This window comes from Myxine glutinosa, chromosome 13 (assembly GCF_964187855.1).
Source record: "Myxine glutinosa chromosome 13, kmMyxGlut1.1, whole genome shotgun sequence".
NCBI lineage: Eukaryota > Metazoa > Chordata > Myxini > Myxiniformes > Myxinidae > Myxine > Myxine glutinosa.
In genome coordinates, this window is record NC_136273.1 from 26,874,283 (window position 1) to 26,894,481 (window position 20,199).

Genomic DNA, 20,199 nt, shown 5'->3' on the forward strand with positions numbered 1-20,199 from the left:
GGATTCCTGTGACAGAGTTGTTATCGCTGTGACAGATAAACCTGCATGACAGGTTTTGCGGTTGATTCCGAAGAGAATCATTGGATTGCCGTTATGTCTCAAGAACGGACCGTTGGCCATTTTGCCTCGCGCTGGATTTTCGCATCGCTCCAGGGTTTTCACCTCGCTTCAACCATTTCACCGCATCCAGACGTTAACCTGGTGTGTGTGTGTAACATGGATTTTGAGTGTGAATTTGCGGTTCGCCGATTGGGAGCCGTTGAACGTCCATACCCAAAGGTGTGATTTCCCAGCCGCCTCTTGAGGCAGCGTGACTGTGACTGTCAACCGAGCGGGATTCTGGTCTCGATACAACATCGTTCTGACGATCACTGGAGCGTGGATCGACTTTGGTTTGAAGCTGGGACAGAGACATTGGGAATGTTCTTTTCGCTCACTTGGAGCACAGTGAGTTATATTGTACGAAACTGATGGTGCCATCATAGGAATGATATATTGGTTGTACAATTGATTAATATTATTATTGTACTGTTATTCTTGTGTGACCTTAATACAATACTTGTTTGTTGGTAACAATTGGTGTGGTTTCACCATTGATCTTTGACACACAGAATAACACATCTTTCTGCCGTGACTCCTCTCGGGGTTCGGAGGTACACCGTGACTGGGGTTTGGGTAGGAGCACGTAACAATACCTAAACCACCAGTGTTTCATCCGAAGCTGAAACTTTTTGAAAATTAACTAGGTAATTAATCGAATAATGAATCAATTAATTGATTGATCAATAAATCAGAAATACCCTTTTTTTTTTTTTTCTTTTTTTATTATTATTATTATTATTATTTTTTTGTATACTGAATCGAGGCTCGTGAAAGAGCTAACATTTATTTCACAAACAAATCAACCAGACAAACAAAATATACAAAAAGAGGGAGCGGAAGACAAGATGGGGAGAGAAGGGGAAGCACACAACCACAACATTTGAGAGCAGGAAGAAGTGTGGGAGGGAGAGGGCTTGGGGGCAGGAGGCGTGGGAAGGGGAGGGGGGGGGGGAGAGGTATAAAACACAAGGGGACCGAAATTAGCGGGGGTAGAAAAGATCAAGGTTTTGGATGGGGGAGGATAAGAGATGGTGGTGAACAGCTGTTTTAAAGACCTGGAGGGTGGAGTGGGATTGAAGAGAGTGAGGGAGTTTGTTCCAGAGGCGGGAGAAAAGAGGAATGAAGGAGTGAAGGTGAGCAGAAAGTCTTGATTTTGGCAGTTTAACCATAAGAGGGTTGCAGGCAGATCTTGTGCGACCTGTAAGAATATTTGGGGGACAGAGCCCAGAGAGGGCTGGGGGGGCAAGGCCAGAGAGGAGTCGGTAGAAGACGGAAAGACCACCAACCTGCCTGCAGTGAGTGAGTGAAAGGCCCTTGGAGTTAGCTTCATCGCGGGAGATTCCAATGATTCTGAACGCTTTGGTTTCAACAGCGTGAAGACGGGCTAGGTGTGAGGCAGGAGCACCAGACCAGAGGGGAGAGCAGTATTCCATAGAGCTGCGGATGAAAGCCTTGTATGTGGTGAGGAGCTCAGGTGTGCCAAGGAAGGACTTCGCACGACGGAGGATGCCCAGTCGGCGACTGGCTTTGGAGGCCAGATTTGAAATGTGGTTTTCCCAGGAAAGATCATGGCAAATAGTGAGACCCAAAAGCTTGAGTGACAGAACTTCTTGGAGAGGATTATTCAGAAAGTGGATGGGAGGGTTTTCCAGTCGGTCTTTTCGGAGAGACATCGTAAGAGTGTGAGATTTATCAGGATTGAAAGACATGTTCCATTTGTTTGCCCAGTCTGTGATTTTGTCCAGGTCTGCAGAGAGTGAGGAGGCTGCAGACTGCCGATCTGAGGGATGAGGAATGGAGCGACAGAGAGTAGAGTCGTCAGCAAAGAGATAGAGAGGATTTTCAAGAGAGTCAGAGAGATCATTGATGAAGACCAGAAAAAGCACAGGGCCCAGAACACTACCTTGGGGAACTCCAGCCTGAACAGGAAGAGGAGATGAGAGAAACCCATTCAGGGCCACACGTTGACTGCGACCAGAGAGGAAGTCCGCCAGCCATGCGTGGAGATTTCCCTGGATACCAAAGGAGGAGAGTTTGGTGAGCAGAGCAGGGTGCCAGACCGTATCGAAGGCACGTGAAATGTCAAGGGAGACGGCTCTAATTTGCTGTTTGGCGTTGAGGATCTCCATCCATTGTTAGAAAGCAGAAGCAGCATGTCCAGAGTAGAGTGACCAGGTCTGAAACCAAATTGATGATCAGAGATCAAGCCATTGGAGAAGAGGAAAGATTTCATATCTGAAGCAATGATGGATTCCATGACTTTGCTGATAATTGGGAGAAGGCTGATTGGTCTGTAGTTGCTGGGATCTGTTTTTGCACCTTTTTTGTGCAAAGCGGTGATGTTGGCTGATTTCCAAGCAGATGGCAGATGACCTTGAGCAAAAGAGAGGGTGAAGAGAACAGAAAGAGGGAGTGAAAGAGCGGAAGCACATGATTTTAGGACCCGTGGGCTGATGCCGTCAGGACCAGTTGCAGAATCAGAGTCGAGGGTTGACAGAAACTTTTCCACCTTGTCAGGAGGAAAGGACACAGAGTCCAGGAGCAGCTGGGTACGGCTGGGTACGGTGGGTACAGAGAGGGATGGGTTTGGGACACAAGATTTAGAGGCAAACACAGAGTTGAGGCATTCAGCTTTTTCACGTGCGGAGTCAGCCGTTAAGCCGTTTGAGGTGAGGGAGGGGATGGAGGGGGAACAAACACCAGAAACAGATTTGACCAGACGCCACCAGGATTTGGAAGAGGGAGACAGATAAGAGAGTTCGGTCTTGAGAACAGTGAGAAATTGTTTCCTGGCTCTCCTGAGGGTGGACACACACTTGTTTCAGGCTTTGTGAAAGGAAATGAGATTTCCTTCCGTTGGATTTGCTTTCCAGGAGACGAAAGCAAGTTGTTTCAGGGCAACAGTCTCACCACAAGATTCCGTGTACCATGGACGGGAGGAAGGGTATGACAACTGAAGACGAGATGGGATAAATCTGTGCATGAGAGAGAGAGCAATTTACTTTGAAAGAATTCCCAGGATGAGTTGATGTCAGAGGCGGTAGAGATGGGAGACCAGTCCAGATGATTGATGGTTGCTTGAAGACCGTGCCAGTTGGCCTGAGTGAAATGCCAGACTCGTCGACGCTGAGGAGGCTCTCTGAGAATGGTCAGAGAGATGTCCACTTTGACAAGCACATGATCAGATGAGCCGATTGGAGCAGAAGAAGAGCAGCAGACATTTTCAGGGAAGTTTGTCATAACCAAATCCAGAAGAGAAGATGCTCCGTTGACTGAGATCCGGGTCGGGAAATTGACAGATTGTGTCAGTCCCAGTGAGTCGCAGAAGTCCTTTGCTGAAGAGCCATGGCTGGTGAGAGAGGTACCCACACCCAGCCAACTGGCATGGTGACAATTGAAATCACCACATATGAGGAAGAGAGAGTTGGGATGGGTAGATAGAAGTTGGTCCATATTATCAGACAGCGAGATGTAGATGGAGTCATCGCTGTTTGGTGGACGGTACAACACACATATGAACAAAAGGGCAGTGGAGGGCGAGTGAGGAAGAGTTTTTTATAAAGATAGCAACCCCACCTCCAGGACGAGGCTCAGGTCTATCATGCCGGAGGAGGGAGTAACCTGGGAGAGATACCATGGCATCAGAGACATCATGAAGGTGGAAAGTTTCTGTTAAGCAGATCACATCTGGTTTGTCAGAAGCAACCTGTATGGAGAGATCAGTCAAGTTTGAGCGAAGGCCCCGGATGTTTGAGGTCCATACCGTTAATGAAGAGGAAGGGGGACCATCGGGTCCAGAACAGGGGGGGGGGGGAGGGGTAGGGTAAGATGTGGAAGAGGAGGAAGAGGTAGGGAGAGCTGTTGAATGTGTGTCAGAGATTTCAGAGATTTCAGAATAGCTTGGAGAAAGGGAAGAATGGGGCGGACAAAAGGTTTGATGGAGATTGGGTGAGGCACAGTGAGGTGTTATTTGAGGAGGGGGAAGAGCGAGGCAGAAGGTTGGGGGAGATGAAGGTGAAAGTTGGAAGGGGGAAAAAGCAGGGAGGATGCTTTGAGGAGGAGGGGTGAGAGGGGAGTCTAGGAGGGGAGGAGCGAGGGAGAGTCTCGGAGGGGAGGGGTGTGGGGGGAGTTTAGGAGGGAGGGGAGGGGAGGGGCAAGGGGGGAGATTTGAAAGGGATGGGTGATGGGGAGGATTTGGAGGGGAGGGGTGAGATTGGATTTTGAAAAGTGTACGATTCATGGGAAACGAACATTTTTTGCAAATTGAGTTTGAGACCTTCGAGTCAAAAATACGTTTGAGGACACTGAAGGAGGGGTGGAGTTCTGGATAGTTTAGGGAATTTAGAAAGGAGGAACTGTAAGAGATGGTATTATATATATATTTTGGAATGAATAGATTTGGTGAGCAAGACGAAAGCATCCTTTTGTAGGAAAAGAAGAAAAGGGTGTTATAATATATGAGAGAAAATATTTGTTCGGGGGAGAGATTATACATTTCTAACCACGTGATCGCGTGATCGCGAACGAAGAACGAACGAACAAAAAAGAACAAATAAACGAATAAGACCTGGGAAGGAAATATGTTTTTGGGTTGTTTTTTTTTGAGTAGAGATATTAAACAAGGAGGTATGGGGTGAACGACTGGGAGGAAACAAAGAACGAAAATAATTGCAGCGCATTCGACGAATCGCTGAGAGAAAAACAAAACCACAAGGTCGGAGACGGTACGGTAGCCAAGCCTACGAGTACTAGGCCTCAGAATACTCGATACGCATTAACCGACGATTGTGTATACATGTACGAAAAATTAGCACCAAAAATTTTCCAAAAGATACGCTATAGGTACATACACCGAAAGATAGATACAGTCTCGACAAAAACACAATATTGAGAAAGATCACTTAGCTTCGAAAGCGTGAGCGCATGGAACAGCTTCGAAAAGACGAATGTGTGCCCTTTACAGCCAAATTAAATCTTAAACGAGCCTTGACTCTGTATACAAAAAAATATAAATATAAATATATATATATATATCTTGGTCATTGACGTGTCTGAATATCAGCTTCCTAGCTCAAAAGGTGCCTGAGATATTGCCCAACAACAACATGCATTTTAAGGCCATTTTCCCCGCTAAAGCGGGGGTTAGCCTTGCGGTCCCCATTACAATCTTCTCCATTTTGCCCTATTTTCTGCATCTCCCCTTGTTAACCCCCTTGCCCACATTTCTTCTTCCACCATCTTTAGCCAAGTCTTTCTCGGTCTTCCCCGTCCTCTACTTCCTTCTACATTCATTTCCATCACTCTTCTCAACCAGTCACTTTCATCCTTCCTCAACACATGACCAAACCATCTCAACCTGTTCCTCTTCACAGCATCAATCACAGGCTCTATTCCCATCATCTTTCGCAATTCATCATTTGAGATATTGCCCAGATGAAAAAGAAAATAAATAAGTGATTAATGATTAAAACAAATAAGTACTAATTGTAAAGTAATTAATTTCTTAATCAATTGGCTAAAGCATACCAAAATCACCACCATTTCATCCGAATTTGTAAGTTTTTTGAAAAATTAATTAATCAGGTAATTAATTAATTGATTAATCGATTAATGAATAAATAAAAAATACCCTTTACAGCCAAATCACTTGGTCATTGTCATGTCCAAATATCAGTTTACTAACTCAAAAGGTGCCTGAGATATTGCCCAGATGAGAAAGGAAATAAATAAGTACTTAATCGATAATTGATTAATCATCATTGGCTGGACTAGATCAATTAATTGATTAATCAAAATAAAAAAATAACGTGTTTGCCAAAGGACCTGCGCATTATTGTGCCCAAATTGCAGCGTCCTAGATCAAAGGATGGCTGAGATATCGCCCAGACAAACAAACAACAAAGAAAAAGAAAGCAAGAAAACAAACAAATAAGAAACCGGAGTGAAAACTGAGTACTTCGTTTCAGCGTGCGTCATTGCCGAGCCCCCTTCGGTGCCTGGCAATGACGTCATGCAGCGCCTGGAGATGGCATAGGAAAGGAGCGGTGTACAACAACCATACAAGACAAGACTAGGTGTGTTGCAATGGACGGGATGGGTCGGGCCAACTAGTATGCCTCAGGGTCTCCAACAACCCTGTAAATTATAGTTCTGCTTTAGCACAATCAAGATGATCATCGAGCCGCCAGTTTTGGGAAAACACAGACGGACGATCCACTGGATTAAGGACCTGACGATGACCAAGAGATGCGCATGGATAGTACCTCGGTGGAAGCAACGCCAGCGCCTGGTGGTACAGGTACACGAGGCTGGAGAAGTGCACGGAGAACTGAAGCAAAACCGTGAGAATTGTATAAGCGTTGAAGATGTTTGGCAAAGGCCTCTCCTTGGAGAGAACTTTCAGAGGCTGCGGAAAAAGGAAGGTGCAGACAACAATTGTGTCAGTCGACCGAATGCAACAGTAATTGTCACGACTTTAATTATGATGTTATTACCTCGTTACCTCCTTAATATCGTCTACTCGAATAGACACAATCCCACTCTTGCACCGATGGCAGATTCAAGATAGCGGCTCAGTGCAGTCTCATACTTCCATCCCCATTAATCCTCTCCTCACACCCACCCATCTTACTTGCAGGTTACCATTCTTCCTCTTTACCTATCCTTTCATCCACCTGCTTGTTTGTGACTGTTTCTCCCTCCCCACCACCCAACCTTCAGAATGTCACAATTATATCCTCCACCTCTTGTTTTTCCATGAGCCTAGATTTTGTGTACCTTTTCTTTTTCAAAAATTTTACCACTTGAGAGAACTTAAGAAAAGGGTAACTCGATCCACAAAATGCTCCTCTGTGATCCCAGATCATTAACGGTACACCTCGGACTGTAAAACAATGCACCCAATAAAAACCACCTTTAGAGGCCATTTTTCCCCGCAAGCGGGGGTTGGCCTTTTTCGGGCACCGTGGTTGTTGTTGTTTTTGTTGGTCCCCTTTTTGAAGCAAGGTTTTACGGCCGGGTGCCCTTCCTGCCGCCAACCCTTTTTGTCGCCTTTTACGACAAACAGGGAATTACCAGTGAACTGGTACTCAATTAGCCGACCTCGGAAGGATGACAGGCTGATTCAACCCCCCTGGCGTTAATTCAGCGATCGACCAGGATTCAAACCCAGGATCCTAGGATCCTACGCTGGCACCCTAGCCGCTAGCCCAACACCAGGCTAGCCCAACACCAGGCACCCAATAAAATAAAATAAACCACCTTTAGAGGCCATTTTTTCCCCGCAAGCGGGGGTTGGCCTTTTTCGGGGACCGTGGTTGTTGTTGTTTTTCGGTCCCCTTTTTGAAGCAATGTTTTACGGCCGGATGCCCTTCCTGACGCCAACCCTTTTTGCCGCCTTTAACGACAAACAGGGAATTACCAGTGAACTGGTACCCAATAAAAGGAGGAAATTCCCATTACATCATTTATGAGGATCAGGAAATGAGCAGATTTAGTTCAATGTTGATTCAGTCAAGAACTCGTCAATAAGTTACACTTTTAAAATGTCAGAGACATAATTGAGGAAATAGATGGAAAAAGCCAATGACATCCATATATACGAGTATAATAGGCTAATGTCGTCTGTCCCATCATGAAATACGGAAATGCTCCTCAGCGGAAAAAAAATGGTAAACGTTGTTTCAAATTGATCCAAACCTAAAGGAAAATTATTTTTCTTTTCAATCAGGCAGAAAATTGAACCCAGGTGGTGTATAGGCAACAGACCACTGCTTCAATCACTCCTGAAATCACTTTTTTGTGAGGAAATATACACCTTCCAATTTTGAGCTCTTTCAACCAGCACACGAATAAAAGGCTTCTTTTTCTTTTTCTTTTCTATGTCGTGGTATTTTTTAACCAGGGGGTATTAATACCAGCTGGTATTACATAAGAAGACCGAAAGTCTAACATCAGCGTAGCCGAGCTTGTTTGATACTTTAGTTGAAGAGGATAGTATAACATGGGTGGGGATACCAGTTAGCAAATAATATAAGTATGAAATTTGACTTCAGGCATGGACAGCCGGTTCGTGAATGACTTGGGTAAAAAAAAAAAGAAAAAAAAGGCGAATGGCAAACGATGAACCAATAAATTCTACATTCCTGTGCCACCTTCACTCAAACTTCAGACATTGGCAGCAGGTTCTCCATATTTTCATTCCAAACTGCATCACTCATCATTCCAATCACAAATTAATAATATTGTATTAATATATCTAAATAAAATGTAAAATTACGAGTAGTGAGATATCAAACTGGCGAATCGTCATAATCTGTTCACGTCTGGATTCAGGAGCAAGGTCTGTGTCGATCACATTTCAAAAAGACAATTGCATTGAGGAATTTCTGAAACCTCCTACCTACCTTACGATACCCGCTGGGACCGCGAAACATTCCACGGAAGGTTATTTCCTTTCCACGGAAGGTTATTATATTTCCGTTTAGTAAAATATGCAACTATAATGGTTACTAAACTTGTCCCCGTCATGTGACCAGATCCTCAGCTCTGATTGGTGTACTTTTGTGGGGACATACGGACAGACAAATACTGTTCTAGATGGCATTGCCCTACGGGCGACGCCATAAAAATGTATGAAAACGACAAAGTAAGAGTAAAAATAAAATTTAGAATGAAACAGCAAACACATATCGGATGCCAAGACAAGCAACTGACTTTCGATCGTGAGATGAAGAAGAAGCAACCAGCAAGGAGAAGGCCTTGTAGTGTGGCCTGAGCATCGCTGAACTTGATCCCCTGAAGGTAGAGTACACTCTGACCGTATGCGAGGATGAGAGCATTCAGTGCCAGGATCTTGAACATCTGCAACGTAGTCACCAAGGTGCACCGACCCTGCTTGATGACCTGGCAGACTAGACACCACAAACACCAGATCAGCACAAAGTACTATTCGTGCCCTGACCAACATGTACACCGTACATTATTTCTCATCAATATGGTGCGCTCGGCTGGACTAGATGTTCCCGTTGGGGGCGTGTGGGTTTACAATAATGTGCAAATCAAAAGTTTGGATTTCCCACTCGCAAGTAGAAACAACTCGATACTCGACCTTGACAAATCTCCAGGCTGGGAAAGCTTTTGAAGGAGAAAAAAAAGGTTTAATACTGTTGCGGGAACGTGAATTAGGGGGTAACGGGTATAAACTAGACGAGTTACACCATTAATACATGGATAGCACAAGTGTGTAGTTTATTTTCGAAAATGATAGAACAAGGCCCGGCTGCTAGAAGCTATCCAGTGGATAAATTTAATTCCTGGCTACTAGCAACCGGGCCCAGGTGTCTAAGGTTGTGTTGGAGCTGATAACCGTGACCCAACCCCATCGTGACCCAACCATTGAAAAATGACCAAACTTCCCAAAGTTTCACCCTCCAAGTGTTTTAAGCGTTCCCTCCATAATCTCTGTGTTGCTTTACATTAACATTTAACCAACTCCACAAGGCTCAGCAAATGCACCTCACACCTCCTCTTCCCCTCCCATAAGGACGGGAAACCAATGACAGCATAGTAATGAGGCAAGAAAAGCTGAGGGCAGGGACAGTTGTCACAGTTCAGTGGGGACGGCACCGAGCAAGAAGCGGGGAATAAAGAGAGTGGAGAGCAGTGAGAGAGCAGTGACGTCGGAGGGACGGCACACATTGATGAAAGTGAAACACAAGGATGACCGTTTATAGCTGGGCCGAGATTCAAACCCAGGTTCGACAGCTTAGAGGTGAGAGCGTACCTCTCGGCCCCAAAATGCCATGATTCACACCACCAAGTGAGTGGCCGGATTGTGATGGGAGCTGCCAGTGCGACACGGGGACTTACTGCACTCGATGGAAGAAAGTTTGGAGGTGAACGGAGCTGCGATGCTGGCATCTCCAAGTTTCACGAGCGGTATTTGCTCTTCATCCATTTCTCGCAACATCTGGTTCAACTTCTCCTGCATACGTGTGCAAGAATAACCCACACGTTGGCAAAAAATAATTAAAGTATTGAAAATATAAACCTTGATGAAAACAATGATCTCCAATTCCATTGTACAAGTTCAAAACAAGACCAATAGAATAGCAATCCCCCACAATGCAATTTTGAGCCACCACAATCTCAAAATTCAACGGCGCATCTACCGTCCCTATCCACTCCCGTTCAATCAGAGCTGCACCTTTTGTGCGGCAAGTTGCTCCTCTCTCCGCGAGAGAATGCGCTGGCGGGCGGCACGTGATCCAGGCCGAGGCATCGTGTGGTTCGAAGCTGCAGAAGCGTTTGGAGCCTTGCCATCTGAACATCCATCGGACTCCTTTCCAACTTTCCGTGACCGTTTTTCCGGCATTTTTGCTGGGGCATTCGCAATCAAGGCTACACCTGCATTTCCCGACAAAAATCAGGTAATGACCTTAGTGAGGTAACGAACCTAAAAGATGGCTTTCAGGACCAGGCCCGATTGGCCGCTTGATGATACAAGTGGATCTGTTTGAAACAAGCATTCTTGGCCTTGACTCAAAATGAGTAAACGACTAACCTTGCTGATGACAGGATAGTGAGCACACACCACTTAATACAGCATGACCAACCAAACCCCCAAAGCGAAATAGGCCAAGATCAAGGAAACCAAAGAGCAACTCGTCATGTGAGATGTTTGGAGATGTTCAAAAGTAAATGAAAGTTTATTTTGAAAATTTTAAAAGTAATCGATCTGATCATTTCCGAATTTTTAATACTTATGACCCTCTTATTATCAATACAATGGGATATTTCACTCCGACAGACTTCACATGCCAATTGGAAGCTCCAAGATGCGGCACCCTCAGTCGACAGCACTCAGCCGTCACTGGAGTTCATCCAAGCACTGACCGGGCTCGACTATGCCAGGCTTCCAAGATTTGACAGGATTGGGGCCATTTGTCTTGATGATTAATGGACTCTGCATTTTTCACGAAAAATGCACCATTAGGCCGCAAACGCAGCATCGGCAAATGTCCCTGCAATTTATGTGGAGGCAGCAGTCCTTTCGAAGACGCAAGCATTACAACACGGCGCGTGCTTCGCATAGTTACTGTCTGCACGACGTTTTATCCAAATGTGGCAGAATTGTCGTTCATAAAATATACAGCCCACTTTTTTATCCACTGCAAAAGAGAAGGGAAAAATAAATAAATAAATAAGCAGCATGCCCGGATCAATACAACGAGCATAACGAAACCACTCACCGACATCTGCATGCTTCAAGGCGCCGACATCATTTGTTCCATCTCCACACATGAGAGTCACAAATCCAAGGCCTTTGAAAGTAGTGATAACAAACTCCTGCAAAGGATAATCAATACATATTGCACAATCATGAGTTATGAGCAAGAGTACTTTTAAACATAATCCAGTGATATCAATGAAAAGAACAAGTACATCAGTTAAAAATGTATTGCCATTTGTATTTCATGATAATTCATCAACCTAAATGGTAATGAAGCGCTCTTAAATTTCCCATAGCTCTGCCTTTTGCAAGTAAAAGTGCTTCGTCCAGTTAATGAATGCTACTGGTCCAGCAATTTGGTCAGCACCCTGTTAAAGGTACTCATTATGGAGGTACATGGTAAGTTGGCCATCACGGCAATGACCGTTCAACTTTTTTTTCCTCTCCTGCTTTTTTAGCCTGGTGTTGGCTTAGCGGTTAGGGTGCCGGCTTGGGATCCTAGGATCCTGGGTTCGAATCCCGGTCGATCACTAAATTAACACCAGGGGGGTTGACTCAGCCTGTCATCCTTCCGAGGTCGGCAAATTGAGTACCAGCTTGCTGGGATGAATGATCCCGGTGTGTACCCCGGTTTAGACAAGAGTTACGCCTAGGTCCCCCGTCGGGGAAGTGATGTGAGTTGACAAAGTGGAACACGCAGAAAACATGTTATGATATGATATTTCGCTCACAAGGGTCAGACATACATGGAGGCGGCCATCTTGGATTTTGACGTGGCGACCCAATTTTCAATGGCGTTCTTCCTTATGCCGAGATACACCCACGCACCAGAAGGTACTTCGCTTATTCTTCAAGATATTTCGCTCACAAGGTTCAGACATATATATGGTGGCGGCCGTCCTGGATTTTGACGTGGCGACACACTGTACAATAGCGGTCTTCCTTATGCCGAGATACACCCACACACCAAATTAGAAGTTGGTACTTCGCTTATCTTTCAAGATATTCTTCTCACAAGATTCAGACATACATGGCGGTGGCCATCTTGGAGTTTGACGTGGCGACCCAATGTTAAACAGCGTTCTTCCGTGTGCCTAGATACACCCACACACCAGATTAGAAGTTGGTTCCTTGGCACACCTGAGCTCGTCACCACATACAAGGCTTTCATCCACAGCTTGATGGAATACTGCTCTCCCCTCTGGGCTGGTGCTTCTGCCTCACACCTAGCTCGGCTTCACACGGTTGAAACCAAAGCTTTCAGAATCATGGGAATCTCCCGTGATGAAGCCGATTCTGAGGGCATTTCACTCTCTCGCTGCAGGCAGGTTGGTGGTCTGTCTTCTGCCGACTCATCTCCAGCCTAGCTCCCCCTGCTCTGTCTGTGCTCTTTCCCCACAATATTCCTTCAGGTCACACAAGATCTGCCAGCAAACCTCTTCTGGTGAAACTACCAAAATCAAGACGCTCTGCTCACCTTCACTCTTTCATTCCTCTTTTTTTCCCCATCTCTGGAACAAAACTCCCTCACTCTCTTAAATCCCACTCCTTCCTCCAGGTCTTCAAAACAGCTGTTCACCACCATATCTTATCTTATCTTCCCCCATCCAAAACCTTGATCTTTTCTACCCCTGTAAATCCACCCCAAATCTACCTCCTTCAATTTCCCCATTTTCTTTCTTGAAACACCCTGTAGTGTCCATCTCGTTTATCCCGTGTACCCCATCCCAGCCCTCTCCCTTCCACAGATCTCCTGATGTCTCTGTTCTGTACTGTTATTGTGCTTCCCCCTCTCTCCCCTTCTTGTCTCCCGCTCCCTTTATTATACGTTATATGTGTTCGCTTTCATACTTGGTATACAAAAAGAGCCTCGACTTGGTATACAAAAAATACATAAATATTGAGGTTTTTATGGAGTAAATGGGAGGGGTGAAGTAGGGTGGAGTGCGGCACGCAAAAAAGTTCAATCAATAGAAAATGACAAAATTACAGTTTACTGAAATAAGAGCAATTTGGGTCATATGTTTTTAAATTAACGATTTGCATAATGTTTACTTCATAGAACGGGCCAATTTTTTGGAACTTTTACAAATAAACAAGTATGTCTGCAAGTATTATTTTGTCAATTTACTGCAAGTATTATTTTGTCAATTTACACATGTTGATAGAAAGAGGGTAGGCGTTATAAAAATAGATGAAATAAGTATATAACAAGCGTTACGCCTAGGTCCCCTGTCGGTGAAGTGATGTGAGTTGACAAAGTGGAAGACGCAGAAAACATGCTATGATATGATATTTCGCTCACAAGGTTCAGACATACATGGAGGCGGCCATCTTGGATTTTGACGTGGCGACCCAATTTTCAATGGCGTTCTTCCTTATGCCTAGATACACCCACACACCAGATTAGAAGTTGGTACTTCGCTTATTTTTCAAGATATTCCGCTCACAAGGTTCAGAGATACATGGCGGTGGCCATCTTGGATTTTGACGTGGCGACCAAATTTTCAATAGCCTTCTTCCTTGTGCCGAGATACACCCAAACACCAGATTAGAAGTTGGTACTTTGCTTATTTTTCAAGATATTTCACTCACAAAGTTCAGACATATATATGGTGGTGGCCATCTTGTATTTTGACGTGGCGACCCAATTTACAATAGCGTTCTTCCTTATGCCGAGATACACCCACACACCAAATTAGACGTTGGTACTTCACTTATTTTTCAAGATATTTCACTCACAAAGTTCAGACATATATATGGTGGCAGCCATCTTGTATTTTGACGTGGCGACCCAATTTTCAATAGCGTTCTTCCTTCTGCCTAGATACACCCACACACCAGATTAGAAGTTGGTACTTCGCTTATTTTTCAAGATATTCATCTCACAAGGTTCAGACATACGTGGCATCAGACATACATGGCGGCGGCCATCTTGGATTTTGACGTGGGTTGCACCCACACACCAAATTTGAATGCGGTCCTTCGCTTACGCACGCACGCACTCCCGCACGCAAACACGCACGGACGGACGGACGGACGGAGGGGAAAGCCATAGTCCCCCTTTCGCTACGCTGTGCAACGGGGGACAATAAGAATAATAAGTTGTAGTATTTGTTGATGTTATTGTTGAAACCCTTGCCGTGCCTTCTGTTTGGGTGCAACGCGAGCATAGATTCGAACGTGAGGCAGCAGTGACAACAGGAAGGCTCCGTGATGCACACGTAGAAAAGTGAGTCCAGCACCACTCAGGCACAGGTCGTGCTCCCACGTGAGGTCACAGAGCACATGTGGGATCGCAGGTAAATGCACCGACCTATCGACGGACTCCCAACACCACTCTACACCAAAGGAACACAGGAAAAGTGTGGGGTCTCCACAATTGCTACTCACATGAATGTAGTAATGATAATAATAATAATAATAATAATAATAATAATAATAATAATAATAATAATAATACATTTGTTTGTGTGCAGCACCAGGCTGCCGATTGCATCATTTCCAGGAGTGCCGCTATGCCACCAATAGACTGCGGCCTGGAGGTTAAGGAAGCATTTGGCAATTCACTGTGCCGGTGAGAACTCACATACTTTTCATCAAAATACACCGTGGGATCTCACGTCGACCAGCAAATACTTGCAGGTGAGATACCCGGCTTTACGTTTGCCACATAATTTGTTTGTGCGTCCGTGACATCGGATCCCTTTCTAGGCCATAGGGGCATGGGTGCCAGGAGGTTTATGGATGTGTGAGTAGAAGGTACATTTAAATTAATAGCATTCATTCGTAAATAAAAATAAAAATGACGTCACTGCCTCCACTACAAGAAGAAACAAAATGTATTTTAAAATGAAAGCTTGTTTTATTTTTTTTTAAATCGCGAGTTGCACAAATTCTAACCAGAACAAAGTTGATGGCGCGCCATTGCAAATCTCCACACTTCTCTCCAAAAGCAAAGTTAAACTTAAACAGCACTCGGTAGAGAGCATACCTGAACTGTTTCCAGTTTACCTTTGGTATCCCACTGATAGGTCAGATCTGCATCCAAACCTGAACAAAAATCGAATCGGCATGTTCTTGTTACTTAACCCAACTCATCCACAAATATTTGAAATAGCATGCTAAATATCGCTTTTGGCCTTATCACTCAATGGTGAAGAATCACTTGAATTTTTTTTTTTTTAATTCTCAAAATTCCGGATTTGAATCTTCACCAAAATCGAATCGATTCGTCTTTGTCACACACCACCCAGCCTTTCCACCAAGTTTTGTCCCAATCTGTCCACAACTTTTTGAGATATCCTGTTCACAAACAGACAAACACAGACAAATACAGGCATGAAAGCATAACCTCCATCTACCTTCGGTGGCGGAGGTAAAGATAGCAAAAGATTCCACCAGCAATGACCTAATATCAAATTTCAAGTTAAAATTGTTTCCCTGTTTTAACCCAAAGTCCCCACCACCTGTGGCATGACCCGGGGGTCAAATCTAAAATAACCATTGCAAAACATATTTCGTGCTTTCCTCAATGTTGATTGCATATGCAAAGTTTCATTTTAAAACGTTTTAAAATGTGCCCGTAATTGCATTTTTCGGTATTTGATCCCACCCAGGGGCGAGGCCATTAATGGTATTGTTCTTGTACTTTCTTGTCACGTGGTCATAGCTACCAAGTTTGGTGAAGATCTGCTCAACTGCTTTGGAGGAGATATAGTGTGACGGACAGACAGACGCTGATTTACAAATACTCCCCCCGCTTTTTGAATAAGCGTGGGGATAAACATGGAGAGCATCAACGAATACACCGATTTCCTTTTGGGGCAATCTAGACAGGTAGTGCACAACCAGTGTTCCACAGGCCAAACACAGTCCTTCTGGGGTAAACGGGCGCCCCCCCCGCCCCCCCCATATGAATCCTAAACTACTCGGTGGTTGATTCATCATGGTAACTTTAAGGGAGTTTGCAGGGAGAAGGTGCAGCTGCACTGTGCAGACCATCCCATCAACACTGCTTTTGCACACATTTTGTGGGTACAGCAACAAGTATCACATGTACACCCCTGAGCCTCCCCAAAACCTTTACCCTCTTCTCCATATCCTCATTGAGAGGAAGCAAAGTCACAGGTAACCACAACAATCACATCCGCACTCCATCGTACCCTCAGCCTTGCCCTGCTGCGTCAGGATAAGCACGTGTGGCTTTTGCACAAAGTTGAGTTCACGGGCTACGTGGCAGGCTGTTAACGGGCTATCCCCAGTTATCATCACCACCTTGGGTTGGGTGGAGAGGGGGCAGGGGGGTTGCGAGCAAAAAGGACAAAGCAAAATACAATCAAATTTAGCATTATTCAACTAATAAATCAAGAATTGGAACAACAATAATAATGTTACGGATTCGGGGGTCGGCTCTCCCCTTATCAGGGGGGGGTTAATCCCCTTGTCCTTTAAGCTAGCCGTCCCGAGTCCTTGGGAAGGGCCTATGCTTATTTAATTGATGCAACGTAGATTCAACTATTGGGAACACGGCCTTATCTGACACATAATAAGGAAATAACTAAAGTTCCTATGGTGTCCTACGTGTTGCATATGGACTAACTAAGGGTGCAACCTCTAACTTTATTAAATGATGGGAATTATTTACAAGTATTATTTACAAGAAGTGTGGGTTCTAAAAACCGCAACAATAACAATAACTGACTCAAAATTTATATCATTAGAAAAGAGAAGCAAATTAAAGTTTCCCCAATAACTTGCATCAAATCAGCAGAGATCTGGTTTCACCAAAATGTCAGCAAGTATACTCAAAAATGTCCAAAAATGAATAACCCACCTCAATTATAGACACGGGTATTAAATGGACTTCAATACAGTCCAAGGAAAGAGGAACGAGTTAGGTTTTGTTTACTCGCTTGATCACAGCCTGATGAACAGTACTTGGTAATGATCAGAGGTGGAAGACGTGCTTTCAGCATTCGGATGCAGCACAAGGCTGCGAGGAAGTATCATTGGCTGAGGGTTCTGTTGTGCCACTGATACAGTGCCCTCTGCTGGTTAGGGCAGGAATTTGTAATTTGTTAATGGTGCCGGTGATAGCTCACCTCCTCTTTGTGAAGGACCCACAGGATCTTTAACATCCACTAGTGAATGCGGGAGATGGGATGCCCAGTTTAACGTCCATCCGAGGGATGGCACACACACTGATGAATCACCCTGGCTGTGAAAACCCGAGATTATAGCTGGGTTGGGATTCAAACCCAGGCTATACAGCTTAGAGCTGAGTGTGCGTGTGCAACAGATGTGCAATGTGATCGTCGACATCATCCATACAAGATAACTTCCTCATTTGCTTTATCATAATAAAATTCTCATTTTTAGACACTTATCCAAGAAGAATAAGAAACCTGGAGCAAAGGGAAACGTGGTTTACCCTGCACCACTTGTGAAGCAAAAAGCAGAGTTAGGCGATTGATTGCGTTGGTACGTGCGGCATATACACGTGCGTGTCTGTATTTTTAAAACTAATTTTCTCGGCAACCGTTAGTCCGATTGACACGGAATTTTACCATAGCAGCGCCTCCGCCTGTAGAATTTTTAGTGATAATTATGACGTCATATGTTAGGTGGTAAGAGCGCTATCTTGGAAAAAATTTGCACCTCTATCTCCAAAACCACTCCATGGAAAGAAATTGAAACATGTCTCGTCAAGTACTCCCCATGGGGAATAAGATACGTTAACGACGATGTCAGCGGTGCCTTCATTATGACGTCATAATTCGACAAGTATAATGCTTGATCCAATCAGTATGAATTTTCTTTCCTCTGCAACTTAGTCCGATGGACACAATTTTCACCATAGGAGCTCCTCCTCCTATATAATTTTTAATGATAATTATGACGTCATAGGTCACGTGGTACATGCACCATCTTGGAAAAACTTTGCACCACTATACCTCCGAAACCACTCCATGGAAAGAAATTGAAACATGTCTCGTTGTCAAGTACTCCCCATGGGGAATAGGATATGTTAATGACGATGTCATTGGTGCCTTAATTATGACGTCCGATCAGTTTGAAATTTATTGAGCGCGTTATGCGGAACAATTATATAAGAGAATGTAAATTTATGATGTCATCGCTCACATGGTCTGGCAGCCATATTGGATCAAAGAAAAAGAAAAAAAAAACCCTTCCAAAACAAAAGAGTTGGCTCGCACCAAGTTGACTGCGTGGGATAAGTATTATATGAATACCATCTAGTTTTGTTTTGTTTTTAGGAAATGCAAATCAAGGAATGAAATTTGAGTGCACAGTTGTTGCTTTTTTGCAACATTAAGTCACCCTGATCAAGGTGTTCACTTGTTCCCAGATAAGACCAAGCACCAGAAGGGAAAGCTCATACCCGGTGCGAAGCCTGCCTGATCTCGTCGATCACTGCACGTGAGTCCATCTTGAGCGGGCACGAAACGACGGCAAACCCAGCAAAGGAAAGGTCTCTCTCAACCTCGTCACGGCTCATATCACGTGCCTATGAAGAGTGAATGGGCGAGAACACACAATTTCAGTTTTGATCGCCAAGTTGAAATTTTATAAATATACAGCTGTACATCAAGGCAACCTGAAACAGCGGAAGCAAAACCACGTCCCACTCGATAACCAAAAGGATCCCCAATCGAGCAGAAAGGGAACTGACCTGATGGTGAGAGAGCGGCCCAAGCTCACGGTAACCGAGTGCCAGGACACGTGCACCTTGTTGAGACATTGCCTCATGCACGCGATCATAATGTAGTGGTAGCTTTGTAAACTAGGTTTGAACGAGGTCAAGCAGACAAGTATACAGAATTACAAAATCAAGAAAGCATATAAACTGCGAATAAAATTCGATTTCATTTGTGCAAGAACAGAAATGAGTGGCCAGCTGAGCCAGTATCGTGCAACTTTGCCCAGCCCGGTCGACCGTATATAGTGTTGCCTCTCCAGGTGGGAAAATAACCAAATAAAAATTTAGGTGTCCATAAAAAAAATCAATAAAACATTCAGAATTGTCTGTAATTAAAGGAATAAGTTCAGCTGAAATGGTTACTGTTGCAGGTAAGATGGCATGCAAGGTAAGCAAATACTATTCACAGAGCGGTGAGATGGAAACAAAGTCGTGAGAGTCGCCTTAGACAATTCTCAACAGGTTTCCATCCCCAATCACTCACCATTGGGCGAAGGGTTTCAGGTGCACCCTTGATGGTGGCGAGATGCGTAATGCGAGTGGTACCGGGCACCTCATAAGAGGATATCACCGACATGCGCTGCAGAGCACTCGCGAAATGGAAACGGCTGTGTATGCGCAGGGGTGGAGTGCGGAGGGCACGTGGAATGGCTACATCACCTGGTATGCACACACCCAAACAACAGATAATGGATGTGAAATAGGGCCAAATATGAACCGAGCTGGTCCATCATTTGGGCGAGCTCATTATGCGCAGGTTATGGAAATGAGAAAAACAAGCATGAATACGGAATTTATGGATAAAGGCTCAGTTCAGACTTTTCAATATTTATATCCCTTTTGGTTGTATCCATTCAATTCAATGTGTGTCCATGTGTGTGTCTCCTCCATAACTCCAAAACCATGAAAATTAGCTGCCCCAAACTTTGCATGCATACTAAGGGAACTTCAAGGGAGTGCAGGAATGAAAACTGGGTATTTGGGTAAAGTTAAGCACCCCTTTTGAAGATAATTAACTGGCTCATTAGATTGAAACCAAAAACAGGCTTACCCTTGATCAGCCAACGTTCACCTCGCAGGGGTCTTAATCCGCCATTTTGTTTCGGCCTAATAAAAAATGCTTTGCCTGGGAACAGGTCGT

The 20,199-nt window shown here is 44.5% G+C and overlaps 1 protein-coding gene across 2 annotated transcripts in view; it reads right to left on the minus strand.

Annotated features, from left to right (window-relative positions):
* Positions 1-20,199, minus strand: part of ATP13A1 (ATPase 13A1) — a 63,268-nt gene that overhangs the window by 3,351 nt on the left and 39,718 nt on the right. For both annotated transcript variants that reach the window (XM_068134042.2, XM_068134041.2), the window contains exons 14-23: positions 19,543-19,718; positions 19,032-19,142; positions 18,741-18,866; positions 16,501-16,612; positions 14,483-14,676; positions 11,355-11,451; positions 10,310-10,509; positions 9,973-10,087; positions 8,818-9,014; positions 6,366-6,508 (exon numbers count right to left, since the gene is read on the minus strand). In XM_068134042.2, the coding sequence (XP_067990143.2) occupies positions 6,366-6,508; positions 8,818-9,014; positions 9,973-10,087; positions 10,310-10,509; positions 11,355-11,451; positions 14,483-14,676; positions 16,501-16,612; positions 18,741-18,866; positions 19,032-19,142; positions 19,543-19,718 (1,471 nt within the window). The remainder of the gene's footprint in view (positions 1-6,365; positions 6,509-8,817; positions 9,015-9,972; positions 10,088-10,309; positions 10,510-11,354; positions 11,452-14,482; positions 14,677-16,500; positions 16,613-18,740; positions 18,867-19,031; positions 19,143-19,542; positions 19,719-20,199) is intronic.